Below are 24,196 nucleotides of genomic sequence, written 5' to 3'. Positions count from 1 at the left end.
CACATGTCGGTGTCGGTTCCACTAATGCTCTATCTCTGCCCCTCTTCAACACATTTTGAAGCAAACGCGTTTCACCCAATACATGCGAAAACATGCTATCAAACCACAAATTTTCGTCCTTTATGTGTGCATGTGCATGTGTTACAAACACTGCTAGCGTTGGAGGTAAAGCGTTGTCAGTACTTACCTCCAACGCTACCGGCGCATGCTGTGACCACATTTTCTATCTCCTCAGAGTTGTCTCCATTACCGTTCCCCCTTCCTCTCAACCTCCTCTCGTGTTGGCGTCCGAATCCTGATCAGAAAATGTCCGACCTTATATCCGGATCTAAAAACCTTGATCTATGGTCAATTAGGGTTTAGGTCGCATCAACCTGAAGTCAGGCCGATCATAAGTAGATTGACCTCGACCAAAAATTATCAATCGTCAATGATGACCGTTGATACCGTACCAGAGAGAGAGAGAGAGAGAGAAATTATCATTCTGAGAAGAGCCTCTTAAATAAACAATGATACCATCGTAAATTTCAGTTACGTCACAATTCACAAAGCATAGTTTATAACAGTAGTAAGGTTACTTAGCAAAGAAAATAACAGTTGCAAAGTTGTTGCATGAACAGACATCAACTAAAAGAGTTTACGAGACATAATCCAAAAGGACCACTGGCTTTACTTCATGTCTTAAAAAATTTAAAATCTCCAAAATAAACCATCCACCCACGAGGAAACCAAACTTCTTTGGGCCAAAAGGAGGAGAAGGGCACGATGAGCAGCCATCCCTGTTCGAGAATCTCGACACGTTCTGTCGTCTTTCGTTCTTGCGAATCCGTGAACTATATAGCTCAGCCAGCGAGAATTCCACGTATCGAGCGAGCACTGTTCTTTTCCCCTTCCCTTGTGCAGGTGTTGTGACATAATAATAGACCGCAGGGAGTAGAAGTTTGTTTGTTTCCCTTGGAGATTTTTTCTCGTGACGAGTCTAGCTATCGCGTTCTTGAGTTGACGCTCACCAACGCGCGAGAGATCACCACATACGGAAGAGGATAGAAGAAAGACAGACGAACAGTTAGCTGTCCGCTCCATTGTTTACTCGACGATCAAAGGTAAATTAACTTTTTAAGTTAATAAGTTCAGTTCGATTAGGTCCGATGATGTAACCCCCCCACCCCCTCTTTTTTGGCTGACCTCGGAATGCGTAGTGTAATCTGTCGGGATTACATTGAACAGCAACCTAAAGCGAATGGCAATGTCTGCTGTCAACTATTCATGAGAATTGCTTCCAAAACGGACAACATAGGCATAAATTGATAACTCCCAAAGAAGTTCTCGTGAGTAGTCACAGTAGCGAGAAAAGGAAACAGAAACATGAATGGGTTCTATCTTTTTTGGTTGTTGGAAAGTACGGATACTTTGACCTAATCAAAATCAAATGAGCACATGTACCCGCACGATAACCCATTACCATGGCCGCCCGCTTAATTCTGAGTTATCCTGGGCAGGAGTCGAATCCACAATCCTTGGTTCTTGAGCCAAAACTATGAGAACGCCCCGACCACCGGGTCAATCCTGTAGTTTGTGTAACCTCTAAATACATCGACATAGCAGCAAAACATCCCCACTCAAGTCGATTCAATAAACCCTATCCGGATCCGAGAGCTAGAAACCAGGAGTCCCATGTCGAATTCGAGGTTTCACAGACCTCGAACTGGTTTCCAGCCAGTTCTGCCACGTCAACACCTAGCTGATATGATTTGACATCGAGGCTGGTGATGTGTCACGTCCCAATTGGCGTGATTGCTGTGCGAGTGAGGGGCGTATGGTCTGCTCAAAAGAAGTCAAATCTTCCCCGCTTTGGTTCTTAGCAGAATCACGTTCACTCAAATACGAATCGCCATGACGTGGACGGGGTCGGGTATTTGTGTGCGCACTTGGTATCGGACACGATAACCACGTACATGCTGAGAGAAAAACATGAACATTTCTCGGTAGACATCGACCAGAAGACGACGTGCATACGAACATTTATGGTCGTGTGAAAACCCTAGTTGGTACTACTTTAACAGAACAAACGACAACAAGAGACTACCCGCTATTTCTTTTCTCGTGGTGTCTTTTTCACTCCTCTAAGCAAATCAAGGAGTAGGAGGAGGAGGAAGAGGAAGAAGAAGAAAGGTTCTAAGAGAGGTAGAGAAGGGAAATGCTGAGTTAAAGATTATGAATTGGGGGGGATCAACTGCTCAAGATGGAGAAGAAGGGATGGTGACTGATTAGTCTATTCGTACAATAATATCAAATTCGAAACGACATATGTAGTTTGAGTTATTGCAAATTTTTATCGCAAATTTTGTCTAGTCCGATAAGATAATTTCATGACAGACACTCGAAACATGTCACTTGGTATCAATTCCAAATTAATCATGCTGCTGTGAGTGGCAAATGTAGAGCATTAAGTAAAGAGGCAATTGAACAAAAAGTTCATGAAATCTTAGCTTTAGAGGAACGAGAGATTAAAGTGACTTGACTTTAATTTTCAGAGGGCATAGAGTACAACGAACAACTCTTAAATTGAGCAACTAGCAAATCGCCGTTGATTGTTGTTCTTAGATGAATCGATTTTTTTCAAAAGTTTAAACTATTAGGCAATGAAGCAATAATATATTCATTATAATCATATACATGTATAATATGTATACTATTCTAAAATGCTTGAACGATCGGGAGACGGGCCAACAATATAAGTATACCATATCGTTCTAACAAGTGCCATGCCATACACGATCTTAAATTTCGTGAGAAAAAAAATGATGTATATTAGGAGCTCAACCTAACCTCTTAGGAGTGATCAAGTGTTCAAGAGCAATAAACTCCTCTCGAATCTCTTAACCAAGATTTGGATGACGTACTTTTCACAAAAACATTTCGAAGAGGTGAACTTATATGGCAAAATCTCCCCTAAATACAATATGATAATGACCAAAGAAAAGAAAACCAAATGCAATTTTTTTGCTTTCTCTGTCAATGCTCATCGAAAATATATGGACGAAAAATATTCAAAAGCGGAAATCCTAGCTTCGAATTTGTCATATGATTTCCTATCCTAGCTTTCTCCAAAGGAAAGAAAAATCATCTCGATCCCTGCTTCTTGATGGACTCTTTCAGATGTGAATGATTGTACAGATATTGCAATGAAGGCCGTACACACCGGTGATCAAACAAAAAACAAAGAGAATAGAAGAGGCTAGAAATCTTATCTTCTTCGCAATCCTATCTGGGTTTCTTGAAATCACACATTCTCATGATAGAGGATAAAACCCGTGGAAAAAGGAACATACGATCCCAGTTTCATAGCTGGAGAATCTGCTTATCCTGTTCCCTGTAGCTGGAAGCCCTGATGAATCACTTCACCTCCTCATCACCACAAAGTGATCTCTTCTCTCTACCTCAACTTTCTTTTCCTTCTTTTTCACTTGTTTTCTCTTTTGCTTTTCTGTTCTTTTTCCAACTTTTGACCATATGCTGTGTATCTCTCACATGATTAAGTGGGTGTAGCTGCAATAATTTCCAAAACCATATCCAAAGAACATTGGTTTGCTATACTTATTCTGCTTATTCTTCTTTTGTCTCCTTTTTTTTGCACCATGCAAAATGGCTGAACCTGAAGTTGCCTACCCAATAATGGCATTAGAAATATCAGAAATAAAGAAATTATTTCCTCGGGAAATGATTCTCTAACAAGATTGTCAAGGACGATACAATCTCAAACGTAGATTCACATATTATTACCGCGTGTTTTGCATAAAACACTCATTGATTGGGAGATTGTCACCGACGGTACTATCGACCTGTCGGGCTAGCAACTTCCTATTTTCTTTTACAAATCAGGGACGCGACCATACATAGGTGGCTATTTAGAAGAGCTCGCATGTCGGCTAACCAGCATCGTCACGGTCGTGCCTCCCTAGTGAAATAATTTCCCAAGACAATCTACGAACTCGCAATCAAATGTGCCCAAGCCGAAAGCATGAGAACGCACTTATCCCTGAATCGACCACGGAATTGTTAATGAGAAAAAAGGAAAGAACTGTGGAGCTATCAAAATTTTTTAAGTTCATGCAAAGAAAATGGCGACCCCCTTTGGTTTTTTGTTCGTTTTCTCTTCCATTATTACTCAACTTGAATCCCACATTTCGCAGCATCCCAAAGCCTGTCTTTGGATCAACATACAACAATACAAGACTAGTCCCTGCAATTTTCCGCTGACCTACGATGAAAACCAAAAAATCTCTAGGCCTTCAAGCGATAAAATGATGGTGTAGTCTTGAGTCCGAGAGTTGTCCATCCATTATTCACTGGGAAAAGAGAAGGAAAACTGCGAAATGGAGATAAAGAAGTAGTATATTCAATTCAATGACTCTAGGACAAGAAGGGTGTTGGAATTGCTGGACTTAGCCACACACACAAAAAAAAAAGGCACAGGAAATACTGAGAAAGAGCAAAAACTAGGAATGTTGACCAGAGTCCGTTGACCATGTTACAGTGCAGAACAAAATGTTCGAAGAATAGCAGTTCGTTCTATAATTACGTGATGCGAGGAACGTCTATAGGAGGGATGCATATCGTACCGCGTGCTAAATGATGGACAAAAGGCTAGTCGACATGTGGCCCTATTGGTAAAGAAATTTGAAAGTGAGGACGCTAGTATCATAGGTGTGGAGTTCGACTGCCACTCTCTATAAAGAGGTAGAGCAAAAGTTAAAGATAGGACGGACAAAAAAAAAAAACTGACGGACAAAGGAGGAGCAAAACCGTCGCCACCCATCACCGTGGACGGGGGCAACCCTGTGCTAAATAGCCATTCCAGGATTTTCCCCCCACTCATTTGTTTCAATTGGGGGGGCTGGTGGCTGGGGGCGTACCTAAAGCAGAAAATTAGAGATTGGGCGAGAGCCGTCCACCAAAGTGTCAACTAGGGATGTAATCTAGTCGACCCAAGTCGATACAGTGTCAAGTTCGAGTCCGACTCAACTCAAGCTCGGTAGAGAATCAAAAGTTAGGCTCGAGTGTAATGTGAATAGCAATTCCAAATACTACATAACTCAAGTTGAGCTTAATAACCTCGACTATTTTCACTGCATTGGTATATATTGTTAGATGTATGCCTTAAATCAACTATGTAACAGTAACATATTAGGGATTTCGGTTGTATTTTTAATTTTTTATTTAATTAATGGCAAAGACTTATTTACTCATTTGTCCAATTAATTATACATATAAATCAATTTCATAATATCAATTGCGATGACTGGACCTATTCTTGAGATGTTGAGAATATGTGTGACGGGTTCACAATTAGACTAAATCTTTAAAATGTTCCTAGTTGATGGATTATTGAGCGGATATTAATGAATCTTTTAAGACCGGTGTGTTCTTACATTCGCCATTATGTATTGGATACTTGAGGGAATGATGAGTCACAAGCTATTGGGTATTGTGATGCCCGAGTTAAAACACCTGTGCTTGTACCAAACAAGTTCACTGGAAACTTTAAGCGTGGTTAATGTCTAATTGTTCATACTTTGGTATTGTGTAAATAATCCTTAGACCTGGAGGTTGATCATGCATATGTGCGGTCGCACATAACTGTGAGATAGAGTTTTAGTGTGTGCTAATTTTGAGAGTGGAGGAGAGACAAAAATGTTATTTTGTCTCAAGTGTGTGCTTTGGTGAGTCAGAGAGCAGAAAATTGTTTTCTTCGTTCCTGCTCTTGTGACCAAAAGATTAAGAGTGCGGACAATTATCTTCACGAGATTGCTTGCATAAGTGAGTGTGATGATTATCCGTGAGTTCGTTTTTCCGTTCGACGAACGATTAATGATGTGTCCGAACAAAAAGTCCGACACTTGTGAGGCTCAAACTGAAGAACATCTCAACCAACTCATTTCAAGCATGCTACAAGAGGTAATCCATTAACCTCTCTCGTTTAATTGGATTTTTATTAAAACGCATTAACAACGCCTCTGAGATACATGTATGGGTTTTTATTTTTGCTGCGTTTATGATTTATTTTGTCGATGTCACGTGATTCCCAACATATACGTGGGTACGACACCTAATTTTATGGAGTTCTTTGTCATTTTGTACTTTATATAACATTTTTTTTGTGAAAAAGTGGAAGTTCGATTAGGCCTGCTAGTCAATCGAGTTTAGCATCAGCGAGCCCAAGCTTGACTCGAGCTTAACTCTGGAGGAAGCTACAAGCGACATGAAGAAATCAACCATTCAAAGCATCGAACAGAAGAAATCCCGACAAGCTAGTGTCACAGGTCAAAAGCTTCCTGGCTGCGCACGAGCCTGTGCAGCACGTGGTGAATCAGAATACCGAGTCAGTCTTCCCTCGATATATTCTTTTCAAAGACACTATGATGAACCGAATCTTCATATCGTGCCATACCCAATTCAATTCGAGCTTCCAGTATCTCGAGCGAGCATACAAATCATTTCAGAACAACAACTGATTTTGGCCAGTCATAATCATCGTTAAGAGAATGATATTAACTTTCGACCAATCTACCACACACTTAGAGATCATTTCAGATGATAGTCATCCTATCCCTGGATTTCTAGAATAAAACCCTGACATCATGTGATATCCCACTTTTCTTAGATTCTAAACGGTCCAAGAAGGTCGAAATGGGTTTAAAAGCTGACTTAAGGCAAGGAAGTTCACACGGCCGACATGCGCTTGAAGGATTACAGAGTAAGATAGGTAACCTATGCTAATCAAGTCAAGGACCGTCGAGGGCATTGGGGACATGCGAGAGCCTCAATGTCACACATTGAGGAGGTGGACGCGGGGGCAACATAACTATTCTGGTCAGCCCATTGGGCAACTAGAAGAGTTGGTTACAGTCTTGAAATGTTAGTTGAAGATGAGGTACGGTTGTGACGGATCTGTAGCCATAGCTGATCTAAACTCTGGATGAATTGACAACATAAACCCTATCACTAAGCCCACGATGAACAAATTTAAGCAAGAGGAGGGCCTTAACCCATTATTCGACCCTAGAGCTTTACGGAGAAGACCTCAAATATGAGGTGTCAAGAGGTGCTTGAATGTGAGACAAGTGTAACTAGGAAAGACTAGTAGCTAAAGTTTGTGCCAAATGGCATTTTCAGTTTGCCAAATGGCATCTCACGATGACCAAGTGTCATTGCCCTCCCTTCCATCATCCAAGGACATGCAAAGTTACTCAAATTGGCCTCGATTGGATTTGTTTTACGCTTGGTTGGAGGGGGAGAACAAAAAGCTATCTGTTCGGATTAGAGGCTGAAGAAGACGATCAAAGGAGCCATCAAGCGGCCGCCAAGCTCTCACCACGAACATCAGGCAAGGAATTTGTCCAAGTCTGTTGTGTAGTTTTGCTAGGATATCCTGGTAAAATAGAATAGCTGGTCCAGTTCAGTTTATATGCTGATTTGTTTAGTTAGAGGGGTATTTCAACGAGTCGGATTAGGGGGAATGGACGGGGAAATCGTGGAGCTTGAGCTGCGAGGCATACCCTTTGTGAAATGGTTCGGTCTAATAATGTAGATTCGTTCATTGCTTTGCATATTATGATAAATGAGCCGGCTGTTGTTGTTTCTGATAGTAGGATTAGTGGGATGTATAATTGGATTCTGGAGATTTATAGGTGAGTAGCTGAAATCACGCCAAAGATTAAAGAGAGCCGAATGGGATTAGCTTCGGTTTGGACCTAGGTTTGTTGGGGAACCTTGAGGATCGGTCTGGTGATACAATTGAGATCGTTAAGGACTGAACTGGTTAAATTTACGGACTGAACAGCATGGTAGTCGGTCTTGTTTAACTGGTACCACGGGCTTAGGTGTTGACAAAATGAATAAACGAAGAGCTTAACAAGCGTATGCTAGTCGTTAGGTATTTGAGTTAAGATGGAGCAATGTGATTGGTCGGTTTGTTTGCTTGCTATCCTAATACCTAAGTCTGATTTCAGGGCCTTTATTTGTTTGTAAGGAGCCTTAACCGAATGCTGGATGGCCCTATTGAAAGCAAGACTGTCTTAAGGATATGCTAAATGAAGTATTTGTTAACTTTTAATCATGAAACCTTTGGTTTTCATATATTAAAAAGGGTTGATTTATATGTTAAGCCTTGCATTCATGACATTCCACACATCCTGGCACACATATGTTGAGCAATTCGTTCCTTGAGAGGGAATGTAATACCCTGAGCTGTGGGTGGAGAATGCACCGTGAAGTTGAGATGTCCCTAAGCTGTGCGCGAGGATAAAATGTCGAAACACTCCTGAGCTGTGTGTGGGAGATAATCCTGAGCTTTGTCCGGGAGATATTGAAATACCAGGGCCTTGTGATCACGGTATTTTGGAAGTATGCTATCATATGTCCAAGTCGACTTCCAGCTGACGGTCGCCGATTGTGTTGGAATCCGCAAGCGCTATTCTTGCATTGTATACATTCTGACATGTGTACATGTATGTGGTCTTATTCATGAAATGAGAGATCGCATTGAACCTTCGATAGGCATTAGTCGTTATGCGTTGTTTAGCAGGTTAACTTGAGACTAAGGCCCAAAGGTCTAGGAAGACAGAGCTGGATGTATTCCTTGCTGGGCTAGTGAGCTCACCCTTGCTTTGTTTATCTTTTTTTTCAGATTAGTAGATTTAGCAGCTTGGCCTTGGGTCGGTGTCGGAGCAGGAACATCGAAGGTTCGGATCGTGTATCACGAACTAGTTGTATCAACCATTTCGCATCTCTCACTCTTCACCCGATGCTTCAAAGCCCCACTTCTCAATCCAAGTGGATATAGCAGAAATCAGACTGTGACATTAGGGTGATTAAAAAACAATGGCAAAAATACTCACCATCTCGTAGACACCTGCCTGCTTCAGTTCCCACGATTCGGAGCTTGTTAGTTGATTCTTCTAAGGACCTCAAGTTGAAGACTATCCCTGTGTTTTTCATGTCTTCACACGAGATTAGATTTGTTAAAATGGATCTTAAACCCATTTCTTGGCCCGTATATAATGGGTTAAGTTGTTATATGTATTAGTTATATCTAGTAAATGGGTTATATTTGGGTTTAAAGTGCAAAAAAAAAAAAAAAACATAGGATATGAGTGCTAAATTAGTTCATAGTTTACACTAGATTGGTGGAACGCTTGGTCAGAACCGGCCGGAAAATGGCGGCGTTCAACCGGAACCGGCGGTTCCGGGCCGGTTCGGTTCGAACCGCGGTTCATTTCGATTCATTTTTAATAATAATTTTTAAAATAATAAATAATAAAATAAATATAATAAATTATAAATTATAAAATACAATTAAATTGTACATTGTAATAAAATATGGAAAAAAAAAAGAAGGAATGGGCTGAACTTAATGAATTATCATTAAGCGACCTACATATCTTCTTGGGGATAGAAGAATCAAAGCCCATGTAGTTCTTTTTACCTTGAGAACCCCAACTTACCTCATCGCAATCGCGCTACCCGTTGGGTACCCGTGGCGGTGGTATCTCCAACATCATCGCTAAAAATTCGTGTTCACGATCTAACTCTGGTGTCGATATTTCGCCCGTCCAATCGCCACACAAGCTTGAGCTCCACAGTCCGGGCTAATCTTGAACGGCGAGAGTCCAAAATTAATCCTCCGTAAATCTTGTTCAACCCAACCGTTGAAGAAGGGTTGCTAATATTTGACAGCGATGAGGGCAGAACCGGATACTGATTTGGTGACTCTTCCACCACTTGATTTCAAACGTACTATGTTCCGCATCACGAAACTTAAATTGAGTGGTTAAATATTTTCTAATTCAGAAATATTACCTTGCCCCTTTTTGTTTTTTTGCCTACTCTTAAGCATATTATACCCTCACTAAGTGAACTACCACTTCGCTACGTGAGGAAAAAATTGAAAGATCCGAATCACTTAAACCATATCTACTACAAAATTCTCCATATAATGCTACTATAGATTCTTTAACATGTCCTAATATATTTAAAATATCTATTGAATCATCCAAATGTAAACAATCATGATAATACACATTCAAATAATCTTGTAAACCGTCTAATTTAATACGTGATCAAAAACAATACCAACTAAATAGACAAGAGGAATTTGCAAAAATAATGCAACCATTTTCTCGCATTACTAAAATAGTTTGACCTAATTCGGTATCTTTTCATATTCACTAAAAACACTACTAATATTAACACACTCTATTAAAAATAAATGCGTTGTAGGATAATAAATACCAAAAAGTCTTAGTAGCATCATTAAAATTTTCAAAATATCTAAAATTTTCTTGCAAACGTCCCAATGTTGAGAAGTAAAGTAATTTCGGAATATTTTGTGAAATAAACATACATAATAAATCTTTATATTCAAAAGTTTGCAGCAACTCGTACGTAGAATTCCAACGAGTCGGAATATCTTTGGAAATCTTCTGGCCTTCTCCCATTTTGTTTACAAAATTTTCCCCATGATTTCATACATTGGGGACGACTCCATAAAAATTTAATTGCACTTTTATTGGGGCAGAGAAGTGTCAAGAGTTCGAAACCATTTTGTACACATAAATTTAAAACATGACAAGCACATCTAATGTGAAAAATTGTCCAAAAGTGGGTTTGCAAATATTTTCTAATTCGGGAATAGAAGCGTATTTGCGACGGCATTATCAAAACCAATTGAAAATACTTTATTTATTAAATTATATTCTTCTAAAACTTGCCTAATTATTCTATAAATATTATGAGCCGAATGGCTTTCATCAAAAACCGGAATGCAATAAGTCTTTTTGAATCATCCAATTGTCATCTATCCAATGACACGTGACACCCATATAACAATGAATTTGCCAAGGATCACTCCAAATATCGCTACCTATATGCACACGTCCATTGAATTCCAAAAAATTTTGCTAAAGATTTTTTCCTTTTTATAAAGATGAAAAACTTCGCGTTTAAGAGTATTTTTGGAATAGTTGGCCTCGAACCAACGCATATTTATCAAATATTTCATATTAAAATTTTCACCGTATTAAACGGAGCATGATCAAGGGCAACATATTCACCTAATGTTTGTTTATAAAGTGCTTCAATGAAACGAAATAAAGGATGAGGCTTAGAAGTGGCGTACCCGGAAATTTGTTGTTGCGTATTGTCGATCCCCGCTTGCGTTGGATGTTTTTTCAAATGCCGACGGAATGTTCCGTAACCGTCTCCTTTCGTGAATTTATAAGTTTGCGAACAATATTTACATTTTACATTATACTTACCTTCGACTTCATCACGTACCTTGTCGAAGTGTAGCCACAAGTCCGATGTATTATCTCGGCCCTTCCGTCTTACTTGTTGACGCTTTCTTCACACGGGGAGGATGAAGACTTTCTTGTGTTGGGATGTGCTCGACGTTCGAAATCGGGACATAGTTGATATTATCGCCGCCGTCTTCCCAACTTGCATACTCACGAGATCGTATTCACGAAAGGGATAGTCGGAATCTCCCATAGCCATCTTGCCCATTACCATTTTTTGAGAGAATTGATCGGGATTGAGAGAATTGGGAGAATTTGAGCGATTTGAGAGGATTTCAGAGAGAATTCGAGAGATTGTTCAAGACAAAAAGAAAGGAAGCATATGTATTTATAGGCAAGAATCATTTTTTTTTTTTTTTTTTTTTTAAAATAAAAGCAACGGCCAAATTGGCCGTTGCACGTTAGCAACGGCCCAAAGCGGGCCGGGGGAGGGGGCAACCCAACGCTCTCCTCCGCCCGGCCCACCATCTTTTTTTTTTTTTTTTTTTTTTTGCGATCGAACGTTCGGTTGGAACGCCGGTCAACGGGCCGGTTCCGGGCCCACGGGCCCAAATGGCACTCACTAGTTTACACGGCCCAACCCACCTTTGAAGTGTTTCTCTCCTTAATTCGTCTGCTCCTCCTCCTCTTCTACTTCTGCTACTTCGCCCTCCACTTCCATAGTGGCATCACTTCCCCCGTGGCCACCCCCTTCCCCTCCGACCGTAGCCGCCGGCCGCCGTCGAGATGCCTCTCCCTCTGCCAGCAGCACCACCCTCCGTTTTCGTCCTTTTCTACCCCCTCTTCAGCTAACTCTGAATTGATCTAGTAGAACACATCTGCAATTTTTTGCTAAACATAGAAAAATTAGGGGTTCAATGTGCGTGAACTAAGTGGTAGATACAATTTTAGTTTGGATGTTTTGAACTAGCTGTTACGGTTACACCGTACAAGCTATTAGGCCCGTAAGTTGTTGTTGATGGTGTTTCTATTGCTTAGCAATTGCTTGTGATTGAGGTTTAATTCTACATTGATCTTAATTTGTTTGCACTTCATAGACTGAAGATTGATTTTCTTAAATAGAACTCTTCTTCCTATGTATTGGTTTGCTTTTGTCAATTGAGATTATTTCGCGGCTGACAATAAGTTTATACTGTCACAAAGCCAAGACCCAAACCTATTTCGTGATTTATGGATGGTCCCAGCCAAGCTTTCACCACCTTTCCACATCCCCGTTCATAACTTGACCCCAGAGCTCCCTCACAAACTCGATGAGTTGGTCCATGGAGCTGCCATTTTTTCAAAATGGATTAAATACGTCAATTCAAGTCTGAACCATTTTTTACCCGACCACCCTTTTGACAGGCCGCCTACTCTAGATTAGAAGAGAATGTGGAGGCTTGAATGACCATGGGTTTTTAGGAGGGATGATTACCAAAAATTCTTAAACCTATTATCCGAATATCAATTTAGTCCTAAACTTTTTTATTTAACCAATTTAATCCTAAACCTTTTGACAATTTGCCAATGTAGTCATTTCGGTTAATTTTGGTGGGAAAATGCTAACGTTGCCTTTTTTTGGAATTTTTTAATAAATTTTCTGAGTTTGTTTTTTTTTTTTAATTGCGGGTTGATGAGTGCCACCAGCCGACCCTTGCCGGCACTGGGTGAGGGTGTCGCGACCGTCACTATGGCATACGAGGGAGCAGGCCCTCGCCTGCGACCCTCGTAGGCCACCATCGAGGCTATGGATCGATGGAAGAAGTAAGAAACTAAGAAAAAGGAAAAAAATTCAAAGATTGTCTATGTCAGCACCGGCCTTCGCCGATCATATTATATAGGACAGCCGGTGTACACATCAACGATTATGGGCCAAAATTGGCCGGAAGAGCTACACCAATCGTCACAAAGCATATGACTAAATTAGCCAAATTGAAAGGTTTAAGATAAAATTAACATCCATATAATAGAATTTTTTTTGTTTGTAATTTTTTCATTTTTTGTGCGGGCCTCCTAAAGCACGAATTTGTGAATATGGGTCCTGACCCAAATTGTCGCTCGTGATTACTCTGTCTATCGCCTAATTTCAATGCTTCAAAATTTGTACTTTTTAGATAATTGAACAATTTATTTCATTCAAGGCTTTAAGCACTCACTCTACAGGCTAAAACAAGTTTTTCCTACTTCACGACACAGTACCACCGACTGAGACAAAGCTAGAAGCAACAGTAGATATGCCAAAAACCCATCACGCAATTGATCTGCTCAGTAATCTCTATGTCGAGCTTTGGGGAGCGCCCCGTGACTCGTTGTAAGAAAGTATACAAAGATAGTTGTCCTGGTATCTCGTGGTCAGACACTTCCTCTCAGAAAAAGGTATTAATAAGCGACAAGTAGAGGAACGATAGTGGCAAAGAAATCAATCGGAAAGGGAGGGAAACGGAATCACATTGATAAGGTCATAGAATGCACCTATTTAAGACTTAATTATTGGTGAATATACTTCACTGACATATGCTAATCCTCTTGTACAAGATTATCTACTTTTACTCACAGAAAAGAGAAACAAAAAATCCCTTCGTTACAGTGGGAAAAAATGGATTAATAGATCATACAACTGAGCACGGCCACATACCAATGATTTCTAGCCAGCTCATCCATCGCGGTGGTTAAGAAACATTCAAGGCTTCCGGGGCAAGAGAGGTTCCAATTGAGGATTGGTATCTGTAGAAGCTGGAGGCCTCTGATTTCCGGACTCCAACTCGGGGATCGAAAGATCCTCTCCGGTTTGCCTGAGTAATCTCTGCAAGAGACTGGGTCTCTCCTCAGGTGGAGGATCCGGCGTTGTGGGCATTTCTTTGATGCTTTGGACACGTTGGAGGCAGACTTGGACGGCATCATGGACTCGAACAAAAAACCATTCCTTACCAATCATGTCAACTACTCCGGACTTTGATAAGGTAAGGAGGATGTCCCGGTTTGGGTTGGAAATAGCTATCTGCCACAGCAATGAATGTCTCAGATACTCGTGGAGATGGGCAAAGGAATTTCCAGTGAGACTGACAAGAAAATGAACAAATAGTTCTCGGTAGAGATAAACAAACCTGAATGTCCCGTGAGTTGTACTCTTGGTACAAGTCCTTTAAAGCTTGAACAGCACTGGAATCAACATATGTGACAGCTGCAACAAGAAATGAAGATGTGATTCTAAGATGTGGCAGCACAAGAACCTCAGTGCGGTGAAGCCAAGGACTATATCAGCATGAGTAAACAATAAATGAGATTATAAATCTGTTTCCATGAACTTTTAAGCCGAGAATGATAGAGATCCTATATTTAGTCTTGCATTGTTTCAAGGTGAGGCTTGTTTGGCCAAATTCTTCTGTATCCACCTACAAATAAATCAAATTACGAGGCCTGTTGCAACACTAAACCGTGTTTGGCCTGAGGATTTGGAGCAGAGTTTATAAAGAACAAAACAGATACAGCATTAAAATTTAGCCAACAATTATAAAGCAATCAAATTATTTGCTAAACATCAACTCAACTATATTCTGTTAAATTGACATAGATATAGAATACTCAGTTCATGGTTCATGGAACTACTACTTCATAACAACTTTTTCCTAAATAAGGCTATGTTTTTGTCCAAAGAAGGCTACAGCTACCCCACCTATTGTGAGGCCTGTAAAGCCTATCAACAGCAAATATTTGCATGAGAAATTACATCGGCACCTGGAATCGATTTTCCTAAGCCAGCTCAAATAAGTTTTTAAGAGACAGGAGAGATACAATGCAAAGCCAGCTCAAATAACTCTCTTATGTAGTTTCACTTCCGTATCAATTTTCAACATGATGAAGACTCTAATGAAGAATCATTTCTATATTGTTTTCTGTACAGATAACCCCACGGTTCGCTTAATTGACAACTTACGTGCCATCTCTAGAATCACAAAGTAAACTCTATCAACTTCTGGGCCCCTTCTTGTGGATTTATCAACCTCAATTTCATATTCCCGTAGCCTGAAAAGAAATTTTAGGATACTTAGTGCTTCATTTCGTAGACATACGTGAATGACTAACAGCTTCAGAATGAAAATGAACCAGCTAGGGAGGGCAAAGCCGTACAATTACCGATCTTTTATGTGACTAATATTGGCAAAATATATTGGAGCATCAATCCGAACAATAACAATTCCGTTGTAGGTATACGCTTCTGGGTACTGTTCTACATTTCTATAGACAGTGGTGCCAGGGAGGCGCCCCAAGACAGCTGCAAAACAGATAACAAGCTGTGAAGTCTCAAGGAAGAGTTATCATGAGGCTGAGGAATACATTGACACGCAACAATATGAGAGAGAAAGAGAGAGAGTAGACATTTGGAAAAGCAAATTAAGCATCTTTCACACTTAAAAGAGAATAATGACAAAAAAAAAATACAAGGACGTACGGCAATGGCATTGTTAACCAGATAAGCAGCAGTGAAGACTGAAAACATTGAGCAGCTTATAAGAAAATCAACTTACCGATATGTGGATTTGCTGATTCGTGAATGACAAAAGCAAGAGAAGCACCAACCTATAGCATCAAAAACATGTGAAATTGGATTATACGTTACAAGCTGCTCCAAGGGTTCCTATGATAATAATGTTGCTTCATGTTGGGATTATTACGAATCAATAGCGACCTTATCAAAGCAATTTCTATCCTACAGTCTAAGTACATCAAAGTAGCTCATGCTCTTTAATCTAAAAGATTTAGCATCATCTGACAAAATCTGATTAATCTTTTTTATGCTCATAATGTCTACCACTATGCCTGCATGAATATCTACATTCAGTAGCTCAAATGCCACTGCTCCAGGTACTTACCCCAACAAGGACGCCTATTTCAATACCAAGGAACAATGTTGTTGTGCTAGTAATTGTCCAAAGAAGAAAATCTTTCTTATCCACACGCCAAAGAAATATAGCTTCCTCATAATCCACCTGAAATAGTATCACAAAAAAGCAATAGCTTGAATTTCCATTTCATTAGTAAATAAACTAATAGCAGTTCACGCTCCTTTTCCGTAATTTAAGATTATGGCTAGTGTAGTTTCTCTGTAAAAGATCTGCTCTCAAAATTCTGCACTAAGAAAGTAAATAACACGGATATCAATCATCTATTTAGAATGAACATGAAACCAATCTTGACAACAATTTCTGTCATAAGATGGAAGATTGTTACGGAAAATCATAATTTGCTAACACTTGAAAATTCATGGCAAGTGCAAATACAGGACTAGTTTACTTGTGTGAAATCTATTATATAGTTCATTATCACATAAAAATTAGCATATATTGATTAATAACTGAGAGTTTAGCTGGAGGAAGATCCAGGCCTCTGAGGCCTATTAGAACTTTGTATATGGATAATGTGGAGACTTATCACTCAGATAACAAGTAAACCAGATGACAGAAATGCAGATGAAAGACAAACAAGACTGGACCTTCTTTAGTACAACACAAACAATAGAATAAGGTTGATGGCATTAGTGAGACTAGAAGGCAGCAAATGATAAAACAAAAGAGTTAATATTAGATATCTTCAAGCTAAATACGTAAACTGCAAGGTTGAAGCCTCACATAGGACTATACTATACACAACACTTAATATTTTTTCATTACAAAACATAACAATATGTTTCACTAACCAACAACTTAAAGCTCAGCCTCAACACCTTTGACATGATGTTTTCACATTGGAAAAAATGCACTTCAAGTTGATCTGACTATGCACTACTATTGGTATGTTTACCTAACTTTTGGCGAACAACTCTCCCAAAGAAAAACAGTGCTTGCCTAATACGTCTTTCAGTATCTTTAGGCAATTACTTTTACTCCACCATCCTATTTCTGAATTTAATAGGATAACTTATATCCTCTCATCATCTTAAGCCATCATCAGAAATATTTGCGCACTCAGGCAAGAAAGTAGTCATGTTCTGTCCGGAAATAGATAGTCATCAATGATTTAACCAAAAAAAAAAAAAAGAGGCAAGGAGGGAGGGGGGGAGTAAACATGCTTCAGCAGATCATGTGTTCTCTGTTAATTCATTCAGGACAAGCCCTAGTTATTTTACAGATAGACATGCTCTTGCATAAAGAACTATCATCTGGCAGCAGTTCCAAAATGACAGCAGGTTGAAAAAGTTAGTTACTCAAAATCAGAAAAATGAGCTAACTAGAATTTAATCAGCTACGCTAAAATGATGGAACAGAAGTCTTCTAATAGTTCCTTACTTCTGGGTTTTTCATATCTAATTTAACACGATCAGTAAACAGGATTACTTACCAGGCCCATAACAGCAGATATTACAATGGCAGCCAGTGTACACTGCAGATAACAAATTGAGCCAATAGTTAGTACTTCAAACTAAGAGGAGACCATAGAACTTAGATAATAATAGAGTACACGATAAACATTCTCAGATCTTCACTTGAGTCATTGGTTACAAAATAAAGCACCGTTTAATCAGCACATGTGTGCTCCTAAACTAGGAGAAAGAGACAGTAATCCCATCAAAGATTAACATCCCTGACATACACGCAGATCTATAAGAACAATGATTGCTGACACAGATTCATACCTGAGGTATATATTCAAACAAGGGAGTTAAGAATAAAAGGGCACAGCCCATTATGATTCCTGTAACAATTCCAGATACACCTGTCTTTGCACCACTTTCATGGTTTACAGCTGATCGGGAAAAGGAGCCTGAGAGCAACATAGTATACGTGATTTCATCAGCAAATTAACATAAAATGCTTATCAAAATCCTCAAATAGATTAGCAAACTTTCAAACATTGTTTTAACATGAGCATAAAATTAGTCATCTAAACTGCTCTTAAGAACTCCAATTCTCACCTGTAGTAGGGTATGCTGAAAAAAAGGAACCAAGTATATTGGACACACCAAGACCAAAAAGCTGTTCAAAAGTGAAGACATGATCCATGAGGAGTGGTCATGAAACGAAAAACCTCAAGCTTATGTACATGCTATACTCATATTGGCACAAAGTACTCTCGGTGATATTCCAGAACGCAAATTCTTCTGAATCATTCTTCTTCTTTGAAAGGAAGCTGAGAACATTGGGAAGCAATAAAGGAAGCAATAAAGGGCCCAAAATGCTTGTATATTTTGCCAAGACAAAGAAGGACATGACTTGACCTTCCAAGAAAGTTTCAAAATTATTACATATAGAGATTCAGCCATGGATATCATCTTCAGTATCTTCTCTACATCCTACTAAAATGGCATGAAAAAGAATCGTGGCACCATATAATAAGCTTCAGCTTGAGTTGTTCATGGACTTAAGTGGTAGAATGTCAAGGATGACGAATCAAGTTATAAGGCCTACCAAATCCATCTCCAAGACCTACTTACAAAAACATCAGATGACACGAAAGTGGCAATGCGTCCTGAAAAGAGACTGCAAGATCTGTATTTTATGAACATCGTATCTATAAACCGACACAGTGAAGCAATCCTAGAGCCATCACTGTTTTACGACTCTTTCACAAAGTAAAACCAGTGTTCCCAATCTCAAACATATATAAAGCTTGTGGCAAGAATGAGATGAAAATGCGGTAAACTAATTCCTACTCCTCAACATTACTAGTAATTAACACATTATTCTCTGCACCGACAAGTATGCAAATTCTAGTGGCCACCGGTTGGGTCCACCCCTTTATCTCCTATCCAAGTCTCTAATGTCCACAGTTCAATGATTGAAGAGCGCACCTCTTGATTGGAGTCCAACTCGTATCCATTCTTTGCTGCCAATGCTTTGGCAATTCCCACAGATTCCTGAAATGCCAACAGGGAAAAAAGAAAATTTATTCAGCTGTAGTACTGCTTGGCATCAGACTACAAACAACTTTAGCAGATAAATAACCTCACCAATATAGCCACACCAGTGATGAGAAGTGCAGTTGGAATTAAAGATGTTATATACCCAAAGTCCTTCGGAACAGAAAAGCTTGGGAGGCCCTCTGGTATCTCACCTACCTTAAACAATAGAAAGCATCCTTCATGAGCTCGTTGTCATTTCCCCTTGACTCAGTTATACTTCCTTAAAAAGAAAATTTTTGCAGAGAAATCCCAGGTAAGGAATGGTATGTTTCAACCATTGTCATTATAACGACATTTCACTTCACAACTCTCAATCACAGGAAATATGAGACACTAAAGTGTGTTCATTTTACTAGACAGCCAGTTCTTTTGAAATTTTAGGTTGAAATTCCTCGGTGTTATTGCCCAAGATGTCCCCGCTCTTCTGATCCATAATTTTAGCACACATTTTAGCTAGTAGCTAGTCCAATGACCATGAGGGCGCTCCTTGAGAAACTGCCCCACACAAACTCTCAAACTCTTTTTTTTTGGTCAAACACAAACTCTCAAATTCACCAGTAGAGAAATGGGAAAAACAAATAATCTACCGAAAGCTACTTATATGAAGGGACAAAAAAAAAATGAAAATGAGAGAATATATATGTGTGTGTAGCACAATTAACCTTATCCTATATTGAACACAGAAATTTCAAGTTACAATGACCCAGATTTTTGTAGGTCGACTAGACTTTTGAGATGCCAACCATCTCAAGATTATGCAGTTTGATCCTTCAGTTATATATCGCAAGAAATAATCAGCACAATACCATAGCAACTAAAATGTCATATCTATCTTGCTCTTACCAAAGAAATCGAAGATGGATTAAAAATTTTCACAAAAGCTGTGCCCAAGACCACTGCCGTAAGGGGCCCCGCTGCTCGCAGAAATCGCAGGTACTTCCTCGATTTTCCCTAACCATAAAGTAGTAGTCAAGCGCATATGCATAAAATCAGTTCTACACCACATGAGAGTGAATGAGCTTATACCAGGTGCTTCATAACCAGAAGAATCGCAAGAATAACACATCCCATAACAAATGGTGGCCAAGAAAACTACAAAAGGAAAAGATGACCTGTGGTTAAAAAGGAACTTAATAAGTCCAGATATGAGGCAGAATGTAATAAAGAGGAAACAAACAAAAAATGCATGGTAGAGGAACTCCTGACTTCAAATTAAGGACGAAATGATGAAAATAGCAAAACCCGTCCACAAGAAAAATGTACCATTATCCAAGAGAAAAACAAAATCAACATCCGCAGATGGGCCAGGTAACCACTCTGATGCATAATGACGACAGTGGTCAGCCATACAATGCCCATAGTTTTAGTTACTTGTATCAGGTGTCAGAATATGAGCTTCAAGTTGTGTCATTTACATAGACAGAAAGAATTATATTAGTATGTGAACAGATGATAGATGTACCCCCTGGGCATGCAGGGCCTACCCCATCTGCTCCAGCTATTATGCTTTTGATCAGGGGCACGATCTTGCTACTTCGAACAATGTCATATCCCAAGAAGTATTTTGCTTGAGATAATCCAATGACAATGGCAGAAGCGGTTGTGAAGCCAGATATTACAGAGTGGCTGATGAAACGAATCAACCATCCAAGTCTGTAAAAAATAAAAGTGAAACGCTTAATTGAATTAGAAACGAACCGAGGAAGCCACGCAATAAAGAGGACCATGCATCATATTAGTCAACAAAGATGTTCTTGGGAGAGAGAACTTCTAAACGGAGATCAACAATCAAGGTACAAATACGATTCAAATTCCTTTCCCCATGAGATCATTAATATCGTGAATAAAGCAGGGAGACTACGCCTGCTGCAAGTTTTCATTTGCAGAAAGAAACAACTTAAAAGGACAAATGCCCAGGGATAACATATTCACGCTGTAACAGAAATTTTTTCTTGAACCCCATACAGAATATCAATAATTCCTTTTCAACTTAAAAGCAAAAACAAATGCTGAATCTGCTGTTTAAAGGTAATAATTGATTTGGTATTTTCTAGCAATATGTGACTTGCCAAGGTAAAATCTTATTGTGGATCTTTCTTCAAGTGATAATAATACCCATCAACACAACATTGGTCATCGAAAGAATCTCATAATATAAGATTCACAGGGATAAATAAATAGCTCACCAACAAAGCACTACCGAATTCATATCATACGACATTTGTTACAGTTAGTGACGGCAGAATGATATCTCAAGATCCTCACAAACCAAAGGCGTGAATTGCTGGGATAGATAAGTCGCAGATTCATATTGACAGTCATCATTACCTCTTTCACACACGTGACTAAATTTAAGAGAACAAGTAGCAGTAAGTACCTCAAGAGCCCCATGATGCATTCTAATACCCCTACCATAAAAGCCAGCAGTATTGCAAGTTCTGTGTATAGCTCATCAGAAGAATCAACAATTGCACCCAGTACATTAGAGACAAGGAGAGACACCAATGCTACTGGCCCTACTGCAAGTTGACGAGACGATCCGAATATGGCATAGACAAATACAGGCACAAAACCAGAGTCTGTCTCACAAAACACAATAAAGAACGTTAGATACAAGTGACTATTCTAGAATCTTTAACTAGGTATTTTGAAAATAAAAGGGAAAAGAAGAGTTCCATCATTATGTCTTTGGTATCATTGAGTATGGATTGATTTAACAATTTAGGAACATTTTAATTTTTTCAAAGAAGTCAATGATACAAAAGGAAATCTCCGTCAAAAAAATAACACCAACAGTACAACACGATTGTTCAGTAGCAGGAGACTTTAAATTTCGGACATTTAATACATTATTAGTATCATGCAGAAAAGTGCTTGATGTAAAGGGCAGTGTGATTCTATATTGCCAGTTACGATAGTGAATGTAACTCCCCACAGCATCGCTGCAGTCAATTTTAGGACAGAAGTTCAGAAGCTTCCATAAGAAGAAAAGAAGTGTTAACGCAATGAACTTACAGAGGCCATAGATTGGTTCCAACCCAGCTAGTTTTGCGTAAGACATTGCCTGGCCAGTCACAACAAACGGTCAATTCCATATACTAATTATATTCGTCCAATACACAACATTAAGTCATCAGGTACAGTCAAAGTGGGATCAATCTTCTGAAGAAAAGGGGAAAAGGTTCCTTTCTTAAGAAACTCAACGGCAGAACAGAGCAGTCAGATTTTTATGAAATTACGACCAAACCCAAAAGAGGAAGGCCATTATTCATTTTAAAGGTTCTCACGTGATCGATGCTGCCACGTTTACGGAGAAGGTAAAAATGAACAAGAACAGTGGCAGAAAGTACTAAATAGGTCAACATATAAAAAAGTATTGGTCGGTGAACGAAAGGTGACACATGTAAACACGAAATGCCCGATCACTCCTGCCAGATTGGCCGCGAGAATTGGGCAAGGCTTTGAAAATTAATACGAGATTTGGCAATTCACTAAAGCTCCAAATCGCTCCGCCGAGTGACTGACTCAAAGCTTTACTAATCAGATCGAAGCTACTGTTTAAGGCAATTGACAAGAGGATCACAATGAGGGGAAGATGAAAATCTACCCAATCATCGTCAGCCGACTACTTTATTCAACAAGGAAAAGTCAACTTGGAGATGGTACGGAGCGTAGTTAACAATCGCATGCACATGAAAAAGGACGACACGGAGAACAGTGCCTTCCTCTGTTAGGCAAGAATTGAAGAAGATGCATTATGAACAAGAAGCGCAAAGACGGAATGAAAAGAACCAGAAAACGATTCGTTAAAAAAAAAAAACGCAAGAGTTTAACAAAGTCTGCAAAATGACATTGCAAAGAACTTCTTCGAAGCCAAGCTTCGAGCGGGATGCAAACAAAAAACCCTCTCCGTTGCCCAGAAGTAGTTGAATTCAACGAGAAATGTTCAAAATCCGAAATTGCAAAGACACGAAATCAACTCGAAATTCGATAGCATCACCACTGAACTCTGATGATTTCACACTTTCAACTCTCAAAAACACTGAAAAAGAAAGAACTTAAACAGCACATTGAAAATCCAATTTCGCGAGAAGTAATCGCAATCTCACAAGCTCAAACCAAGAAAAACGGAAGAAGGCGGGAAAATCAGATCGTTGCACCCGTCGCCCGACGAGAGGCATTAACGAAATCACCTGAGGCACGAGCATGACGCCGACCGTAATCCCGGCCATAAGATCGATCTGGAAGTATTCGCGCCACTTGTACGTCCTGATCCACCGGACGCAGGGCAGGAAAACCTCGATCCACTGAGCGCACGTCATCCGCTTCACCTTCGACCTCCACCGCAACCACAGCGAGTTGCCCGCCGCCGCCGCCGACGACGACGACGACGGCGCGGTCGGGTGCTGCAGGGGGATGACCTTGACAGGGCGGGAGTGAGGCATGGCGGAGGAAGAGGACGGGCTGACGGGGCGCTCGGCGGTGGTGACGTCGCGAGAGCTCGTGGAGGCGTACGTTATCTCCATGAGGACCGCCGATGGCGCATTTCTATGTGGGAGGCGCAACCACCAACAAGGCCCACAGCCGAAGGGGGGGCCTGCTCCGTACAGCCTTTTTCTCTTACCGGTTTCTCGCTCGCCCGGCTCCTATTTCTCTCTCTTTCCCGTGGGAAAATTTGGAATTTTTCCCGGGAAAATTCCGGTCACCAGCCGGAAATGGAATGCGTGGTGACTTTATGGGGGGGTTAGTTGGTTGGTTGGTTCAGTCTGTGTTGCCCCGCTTCAAGACGCCATTATATGATTAGAGCGCGGGACTGCGTGGTGAATTTTTCCTCTCTTTTTTCCATTTTTTTCTTTGGATCGGATTTAAATGATTAGGGATGAGTTCTGTTGCGATTGGATGAACCTGGACATTTGCGATTTTTTTCCTTTGTTTTTATAAATAAATTGAGAAAATTGTTGAT

At 39.9% G+C, this 24,196-nt stretch overlaps 1 protein-coding gene across 3 annotated transcripts; it reads right to left on the bottom strand.

Annotated features, from left to right (window-relative positions):
• Positions 1–13,757: 13,757 nt before the first annotated feature.
• Positions 13,758–23,986, bottom strand: LOC115752490 (sulfate transporter 4.1, chloroplastic-like). 3 transcript variants are annotated; one of them, XM_030690697.2, is made up of 17 exons: positions 23,427–23,982; positions 22,249–22,297; positions 21,611–21,812; positions 20,718–20,886; positions 20,260–20,325; positions 20,077–20,184; positions 19,282–19,389; positions 19,123–19,188; positions 18,247–18,307; positions 17,968–18,095; positions 17,673–17,714; positions 16,208–16,324; positions 15,863–15,914; positions 15,471–15,609; positions 15,271–15,359; positions 14,441–14,517; positions 13,758–14,334 (listed from the first exon to the last, which is right to left on the bottom strand). In XM_030690697.2, the coding sequence occupies exons 1-17, from the start codon at positions 23,757–23,759 to the stop codon at positions 14,017–14,019; spliced, it is 2,124 nt and encodes a 707-aa protein (XP_030546557.2). In that variant the 5' UTR covers positions 23,760–23,982; the 3' UTR covers positions 13,758–14,016. The 3 variants fall into 3 exon arrangements, 2 of the variants coding, with proteins under 2 accessions (XP_030546557.2, XP_030546566.2); XR_004016752.2 differs by lacking the exon at positions 13,758–14,334 and having other exon boundaries at positions 14,474–14,517; positions 15,465–15,609; positions 23,427–23,986; XM_030690706.2 differs by lacking the exons at positions 13,758–14,334; positions 14,441–14,517 and adding an exon at positions 14,525–14,728 and having other exon boundaries at positions 23,427–23,986.
• Between the last annotated feature and the right edge of the window lie 210 nt (positions 23,987–24,196).

Source organism: Rhodamnia argentea, chromosome 5, assembly GCF_020921035.1.
Source record: "Rhodamnia argentea isolate NSW1041297 chromosome 5, ASM2092103v1, whole genome shotgun sequence".
In the NCBI taxonomy this organism is placed as follows: Eukaryota; Viridiplantae; Streptophyta; class Magnoliopsida; order Myrtales; family Myrtaceae; genus Rhodamnia; species Rhodamnia argentea.
The sequence above is the reverse complement of the archived record's forward strand: the minus strand, read 5'-3'. Positions and strand labels throughout refer to the sequence as shown.

Bases quoted from the DNA above. Each gene is read 5' to 3' on its own strand.
- LOC115752490 (XM_030690697.2), bottom strand. From the start codon at position 23,759: ATGGAGATAACGTACGCCTCCACGAGCTCTCGCGACGTCACCACCGCC. The intron at 19,390-20,076 runs GTAAGAGCAAGA...CTATTGTTTAAG, and splicing joins ATCCATCTTCGATTTCTTTG to GTAGGTGAGATACCAGAGGG. The intron at 19,189-19,281 runs GTGAGGTTATTT...TTGGCATTTCAG, and splicing joins TCACTGGTGTGGCTATATTG to GAATCTGTGGGAATTGCCAA.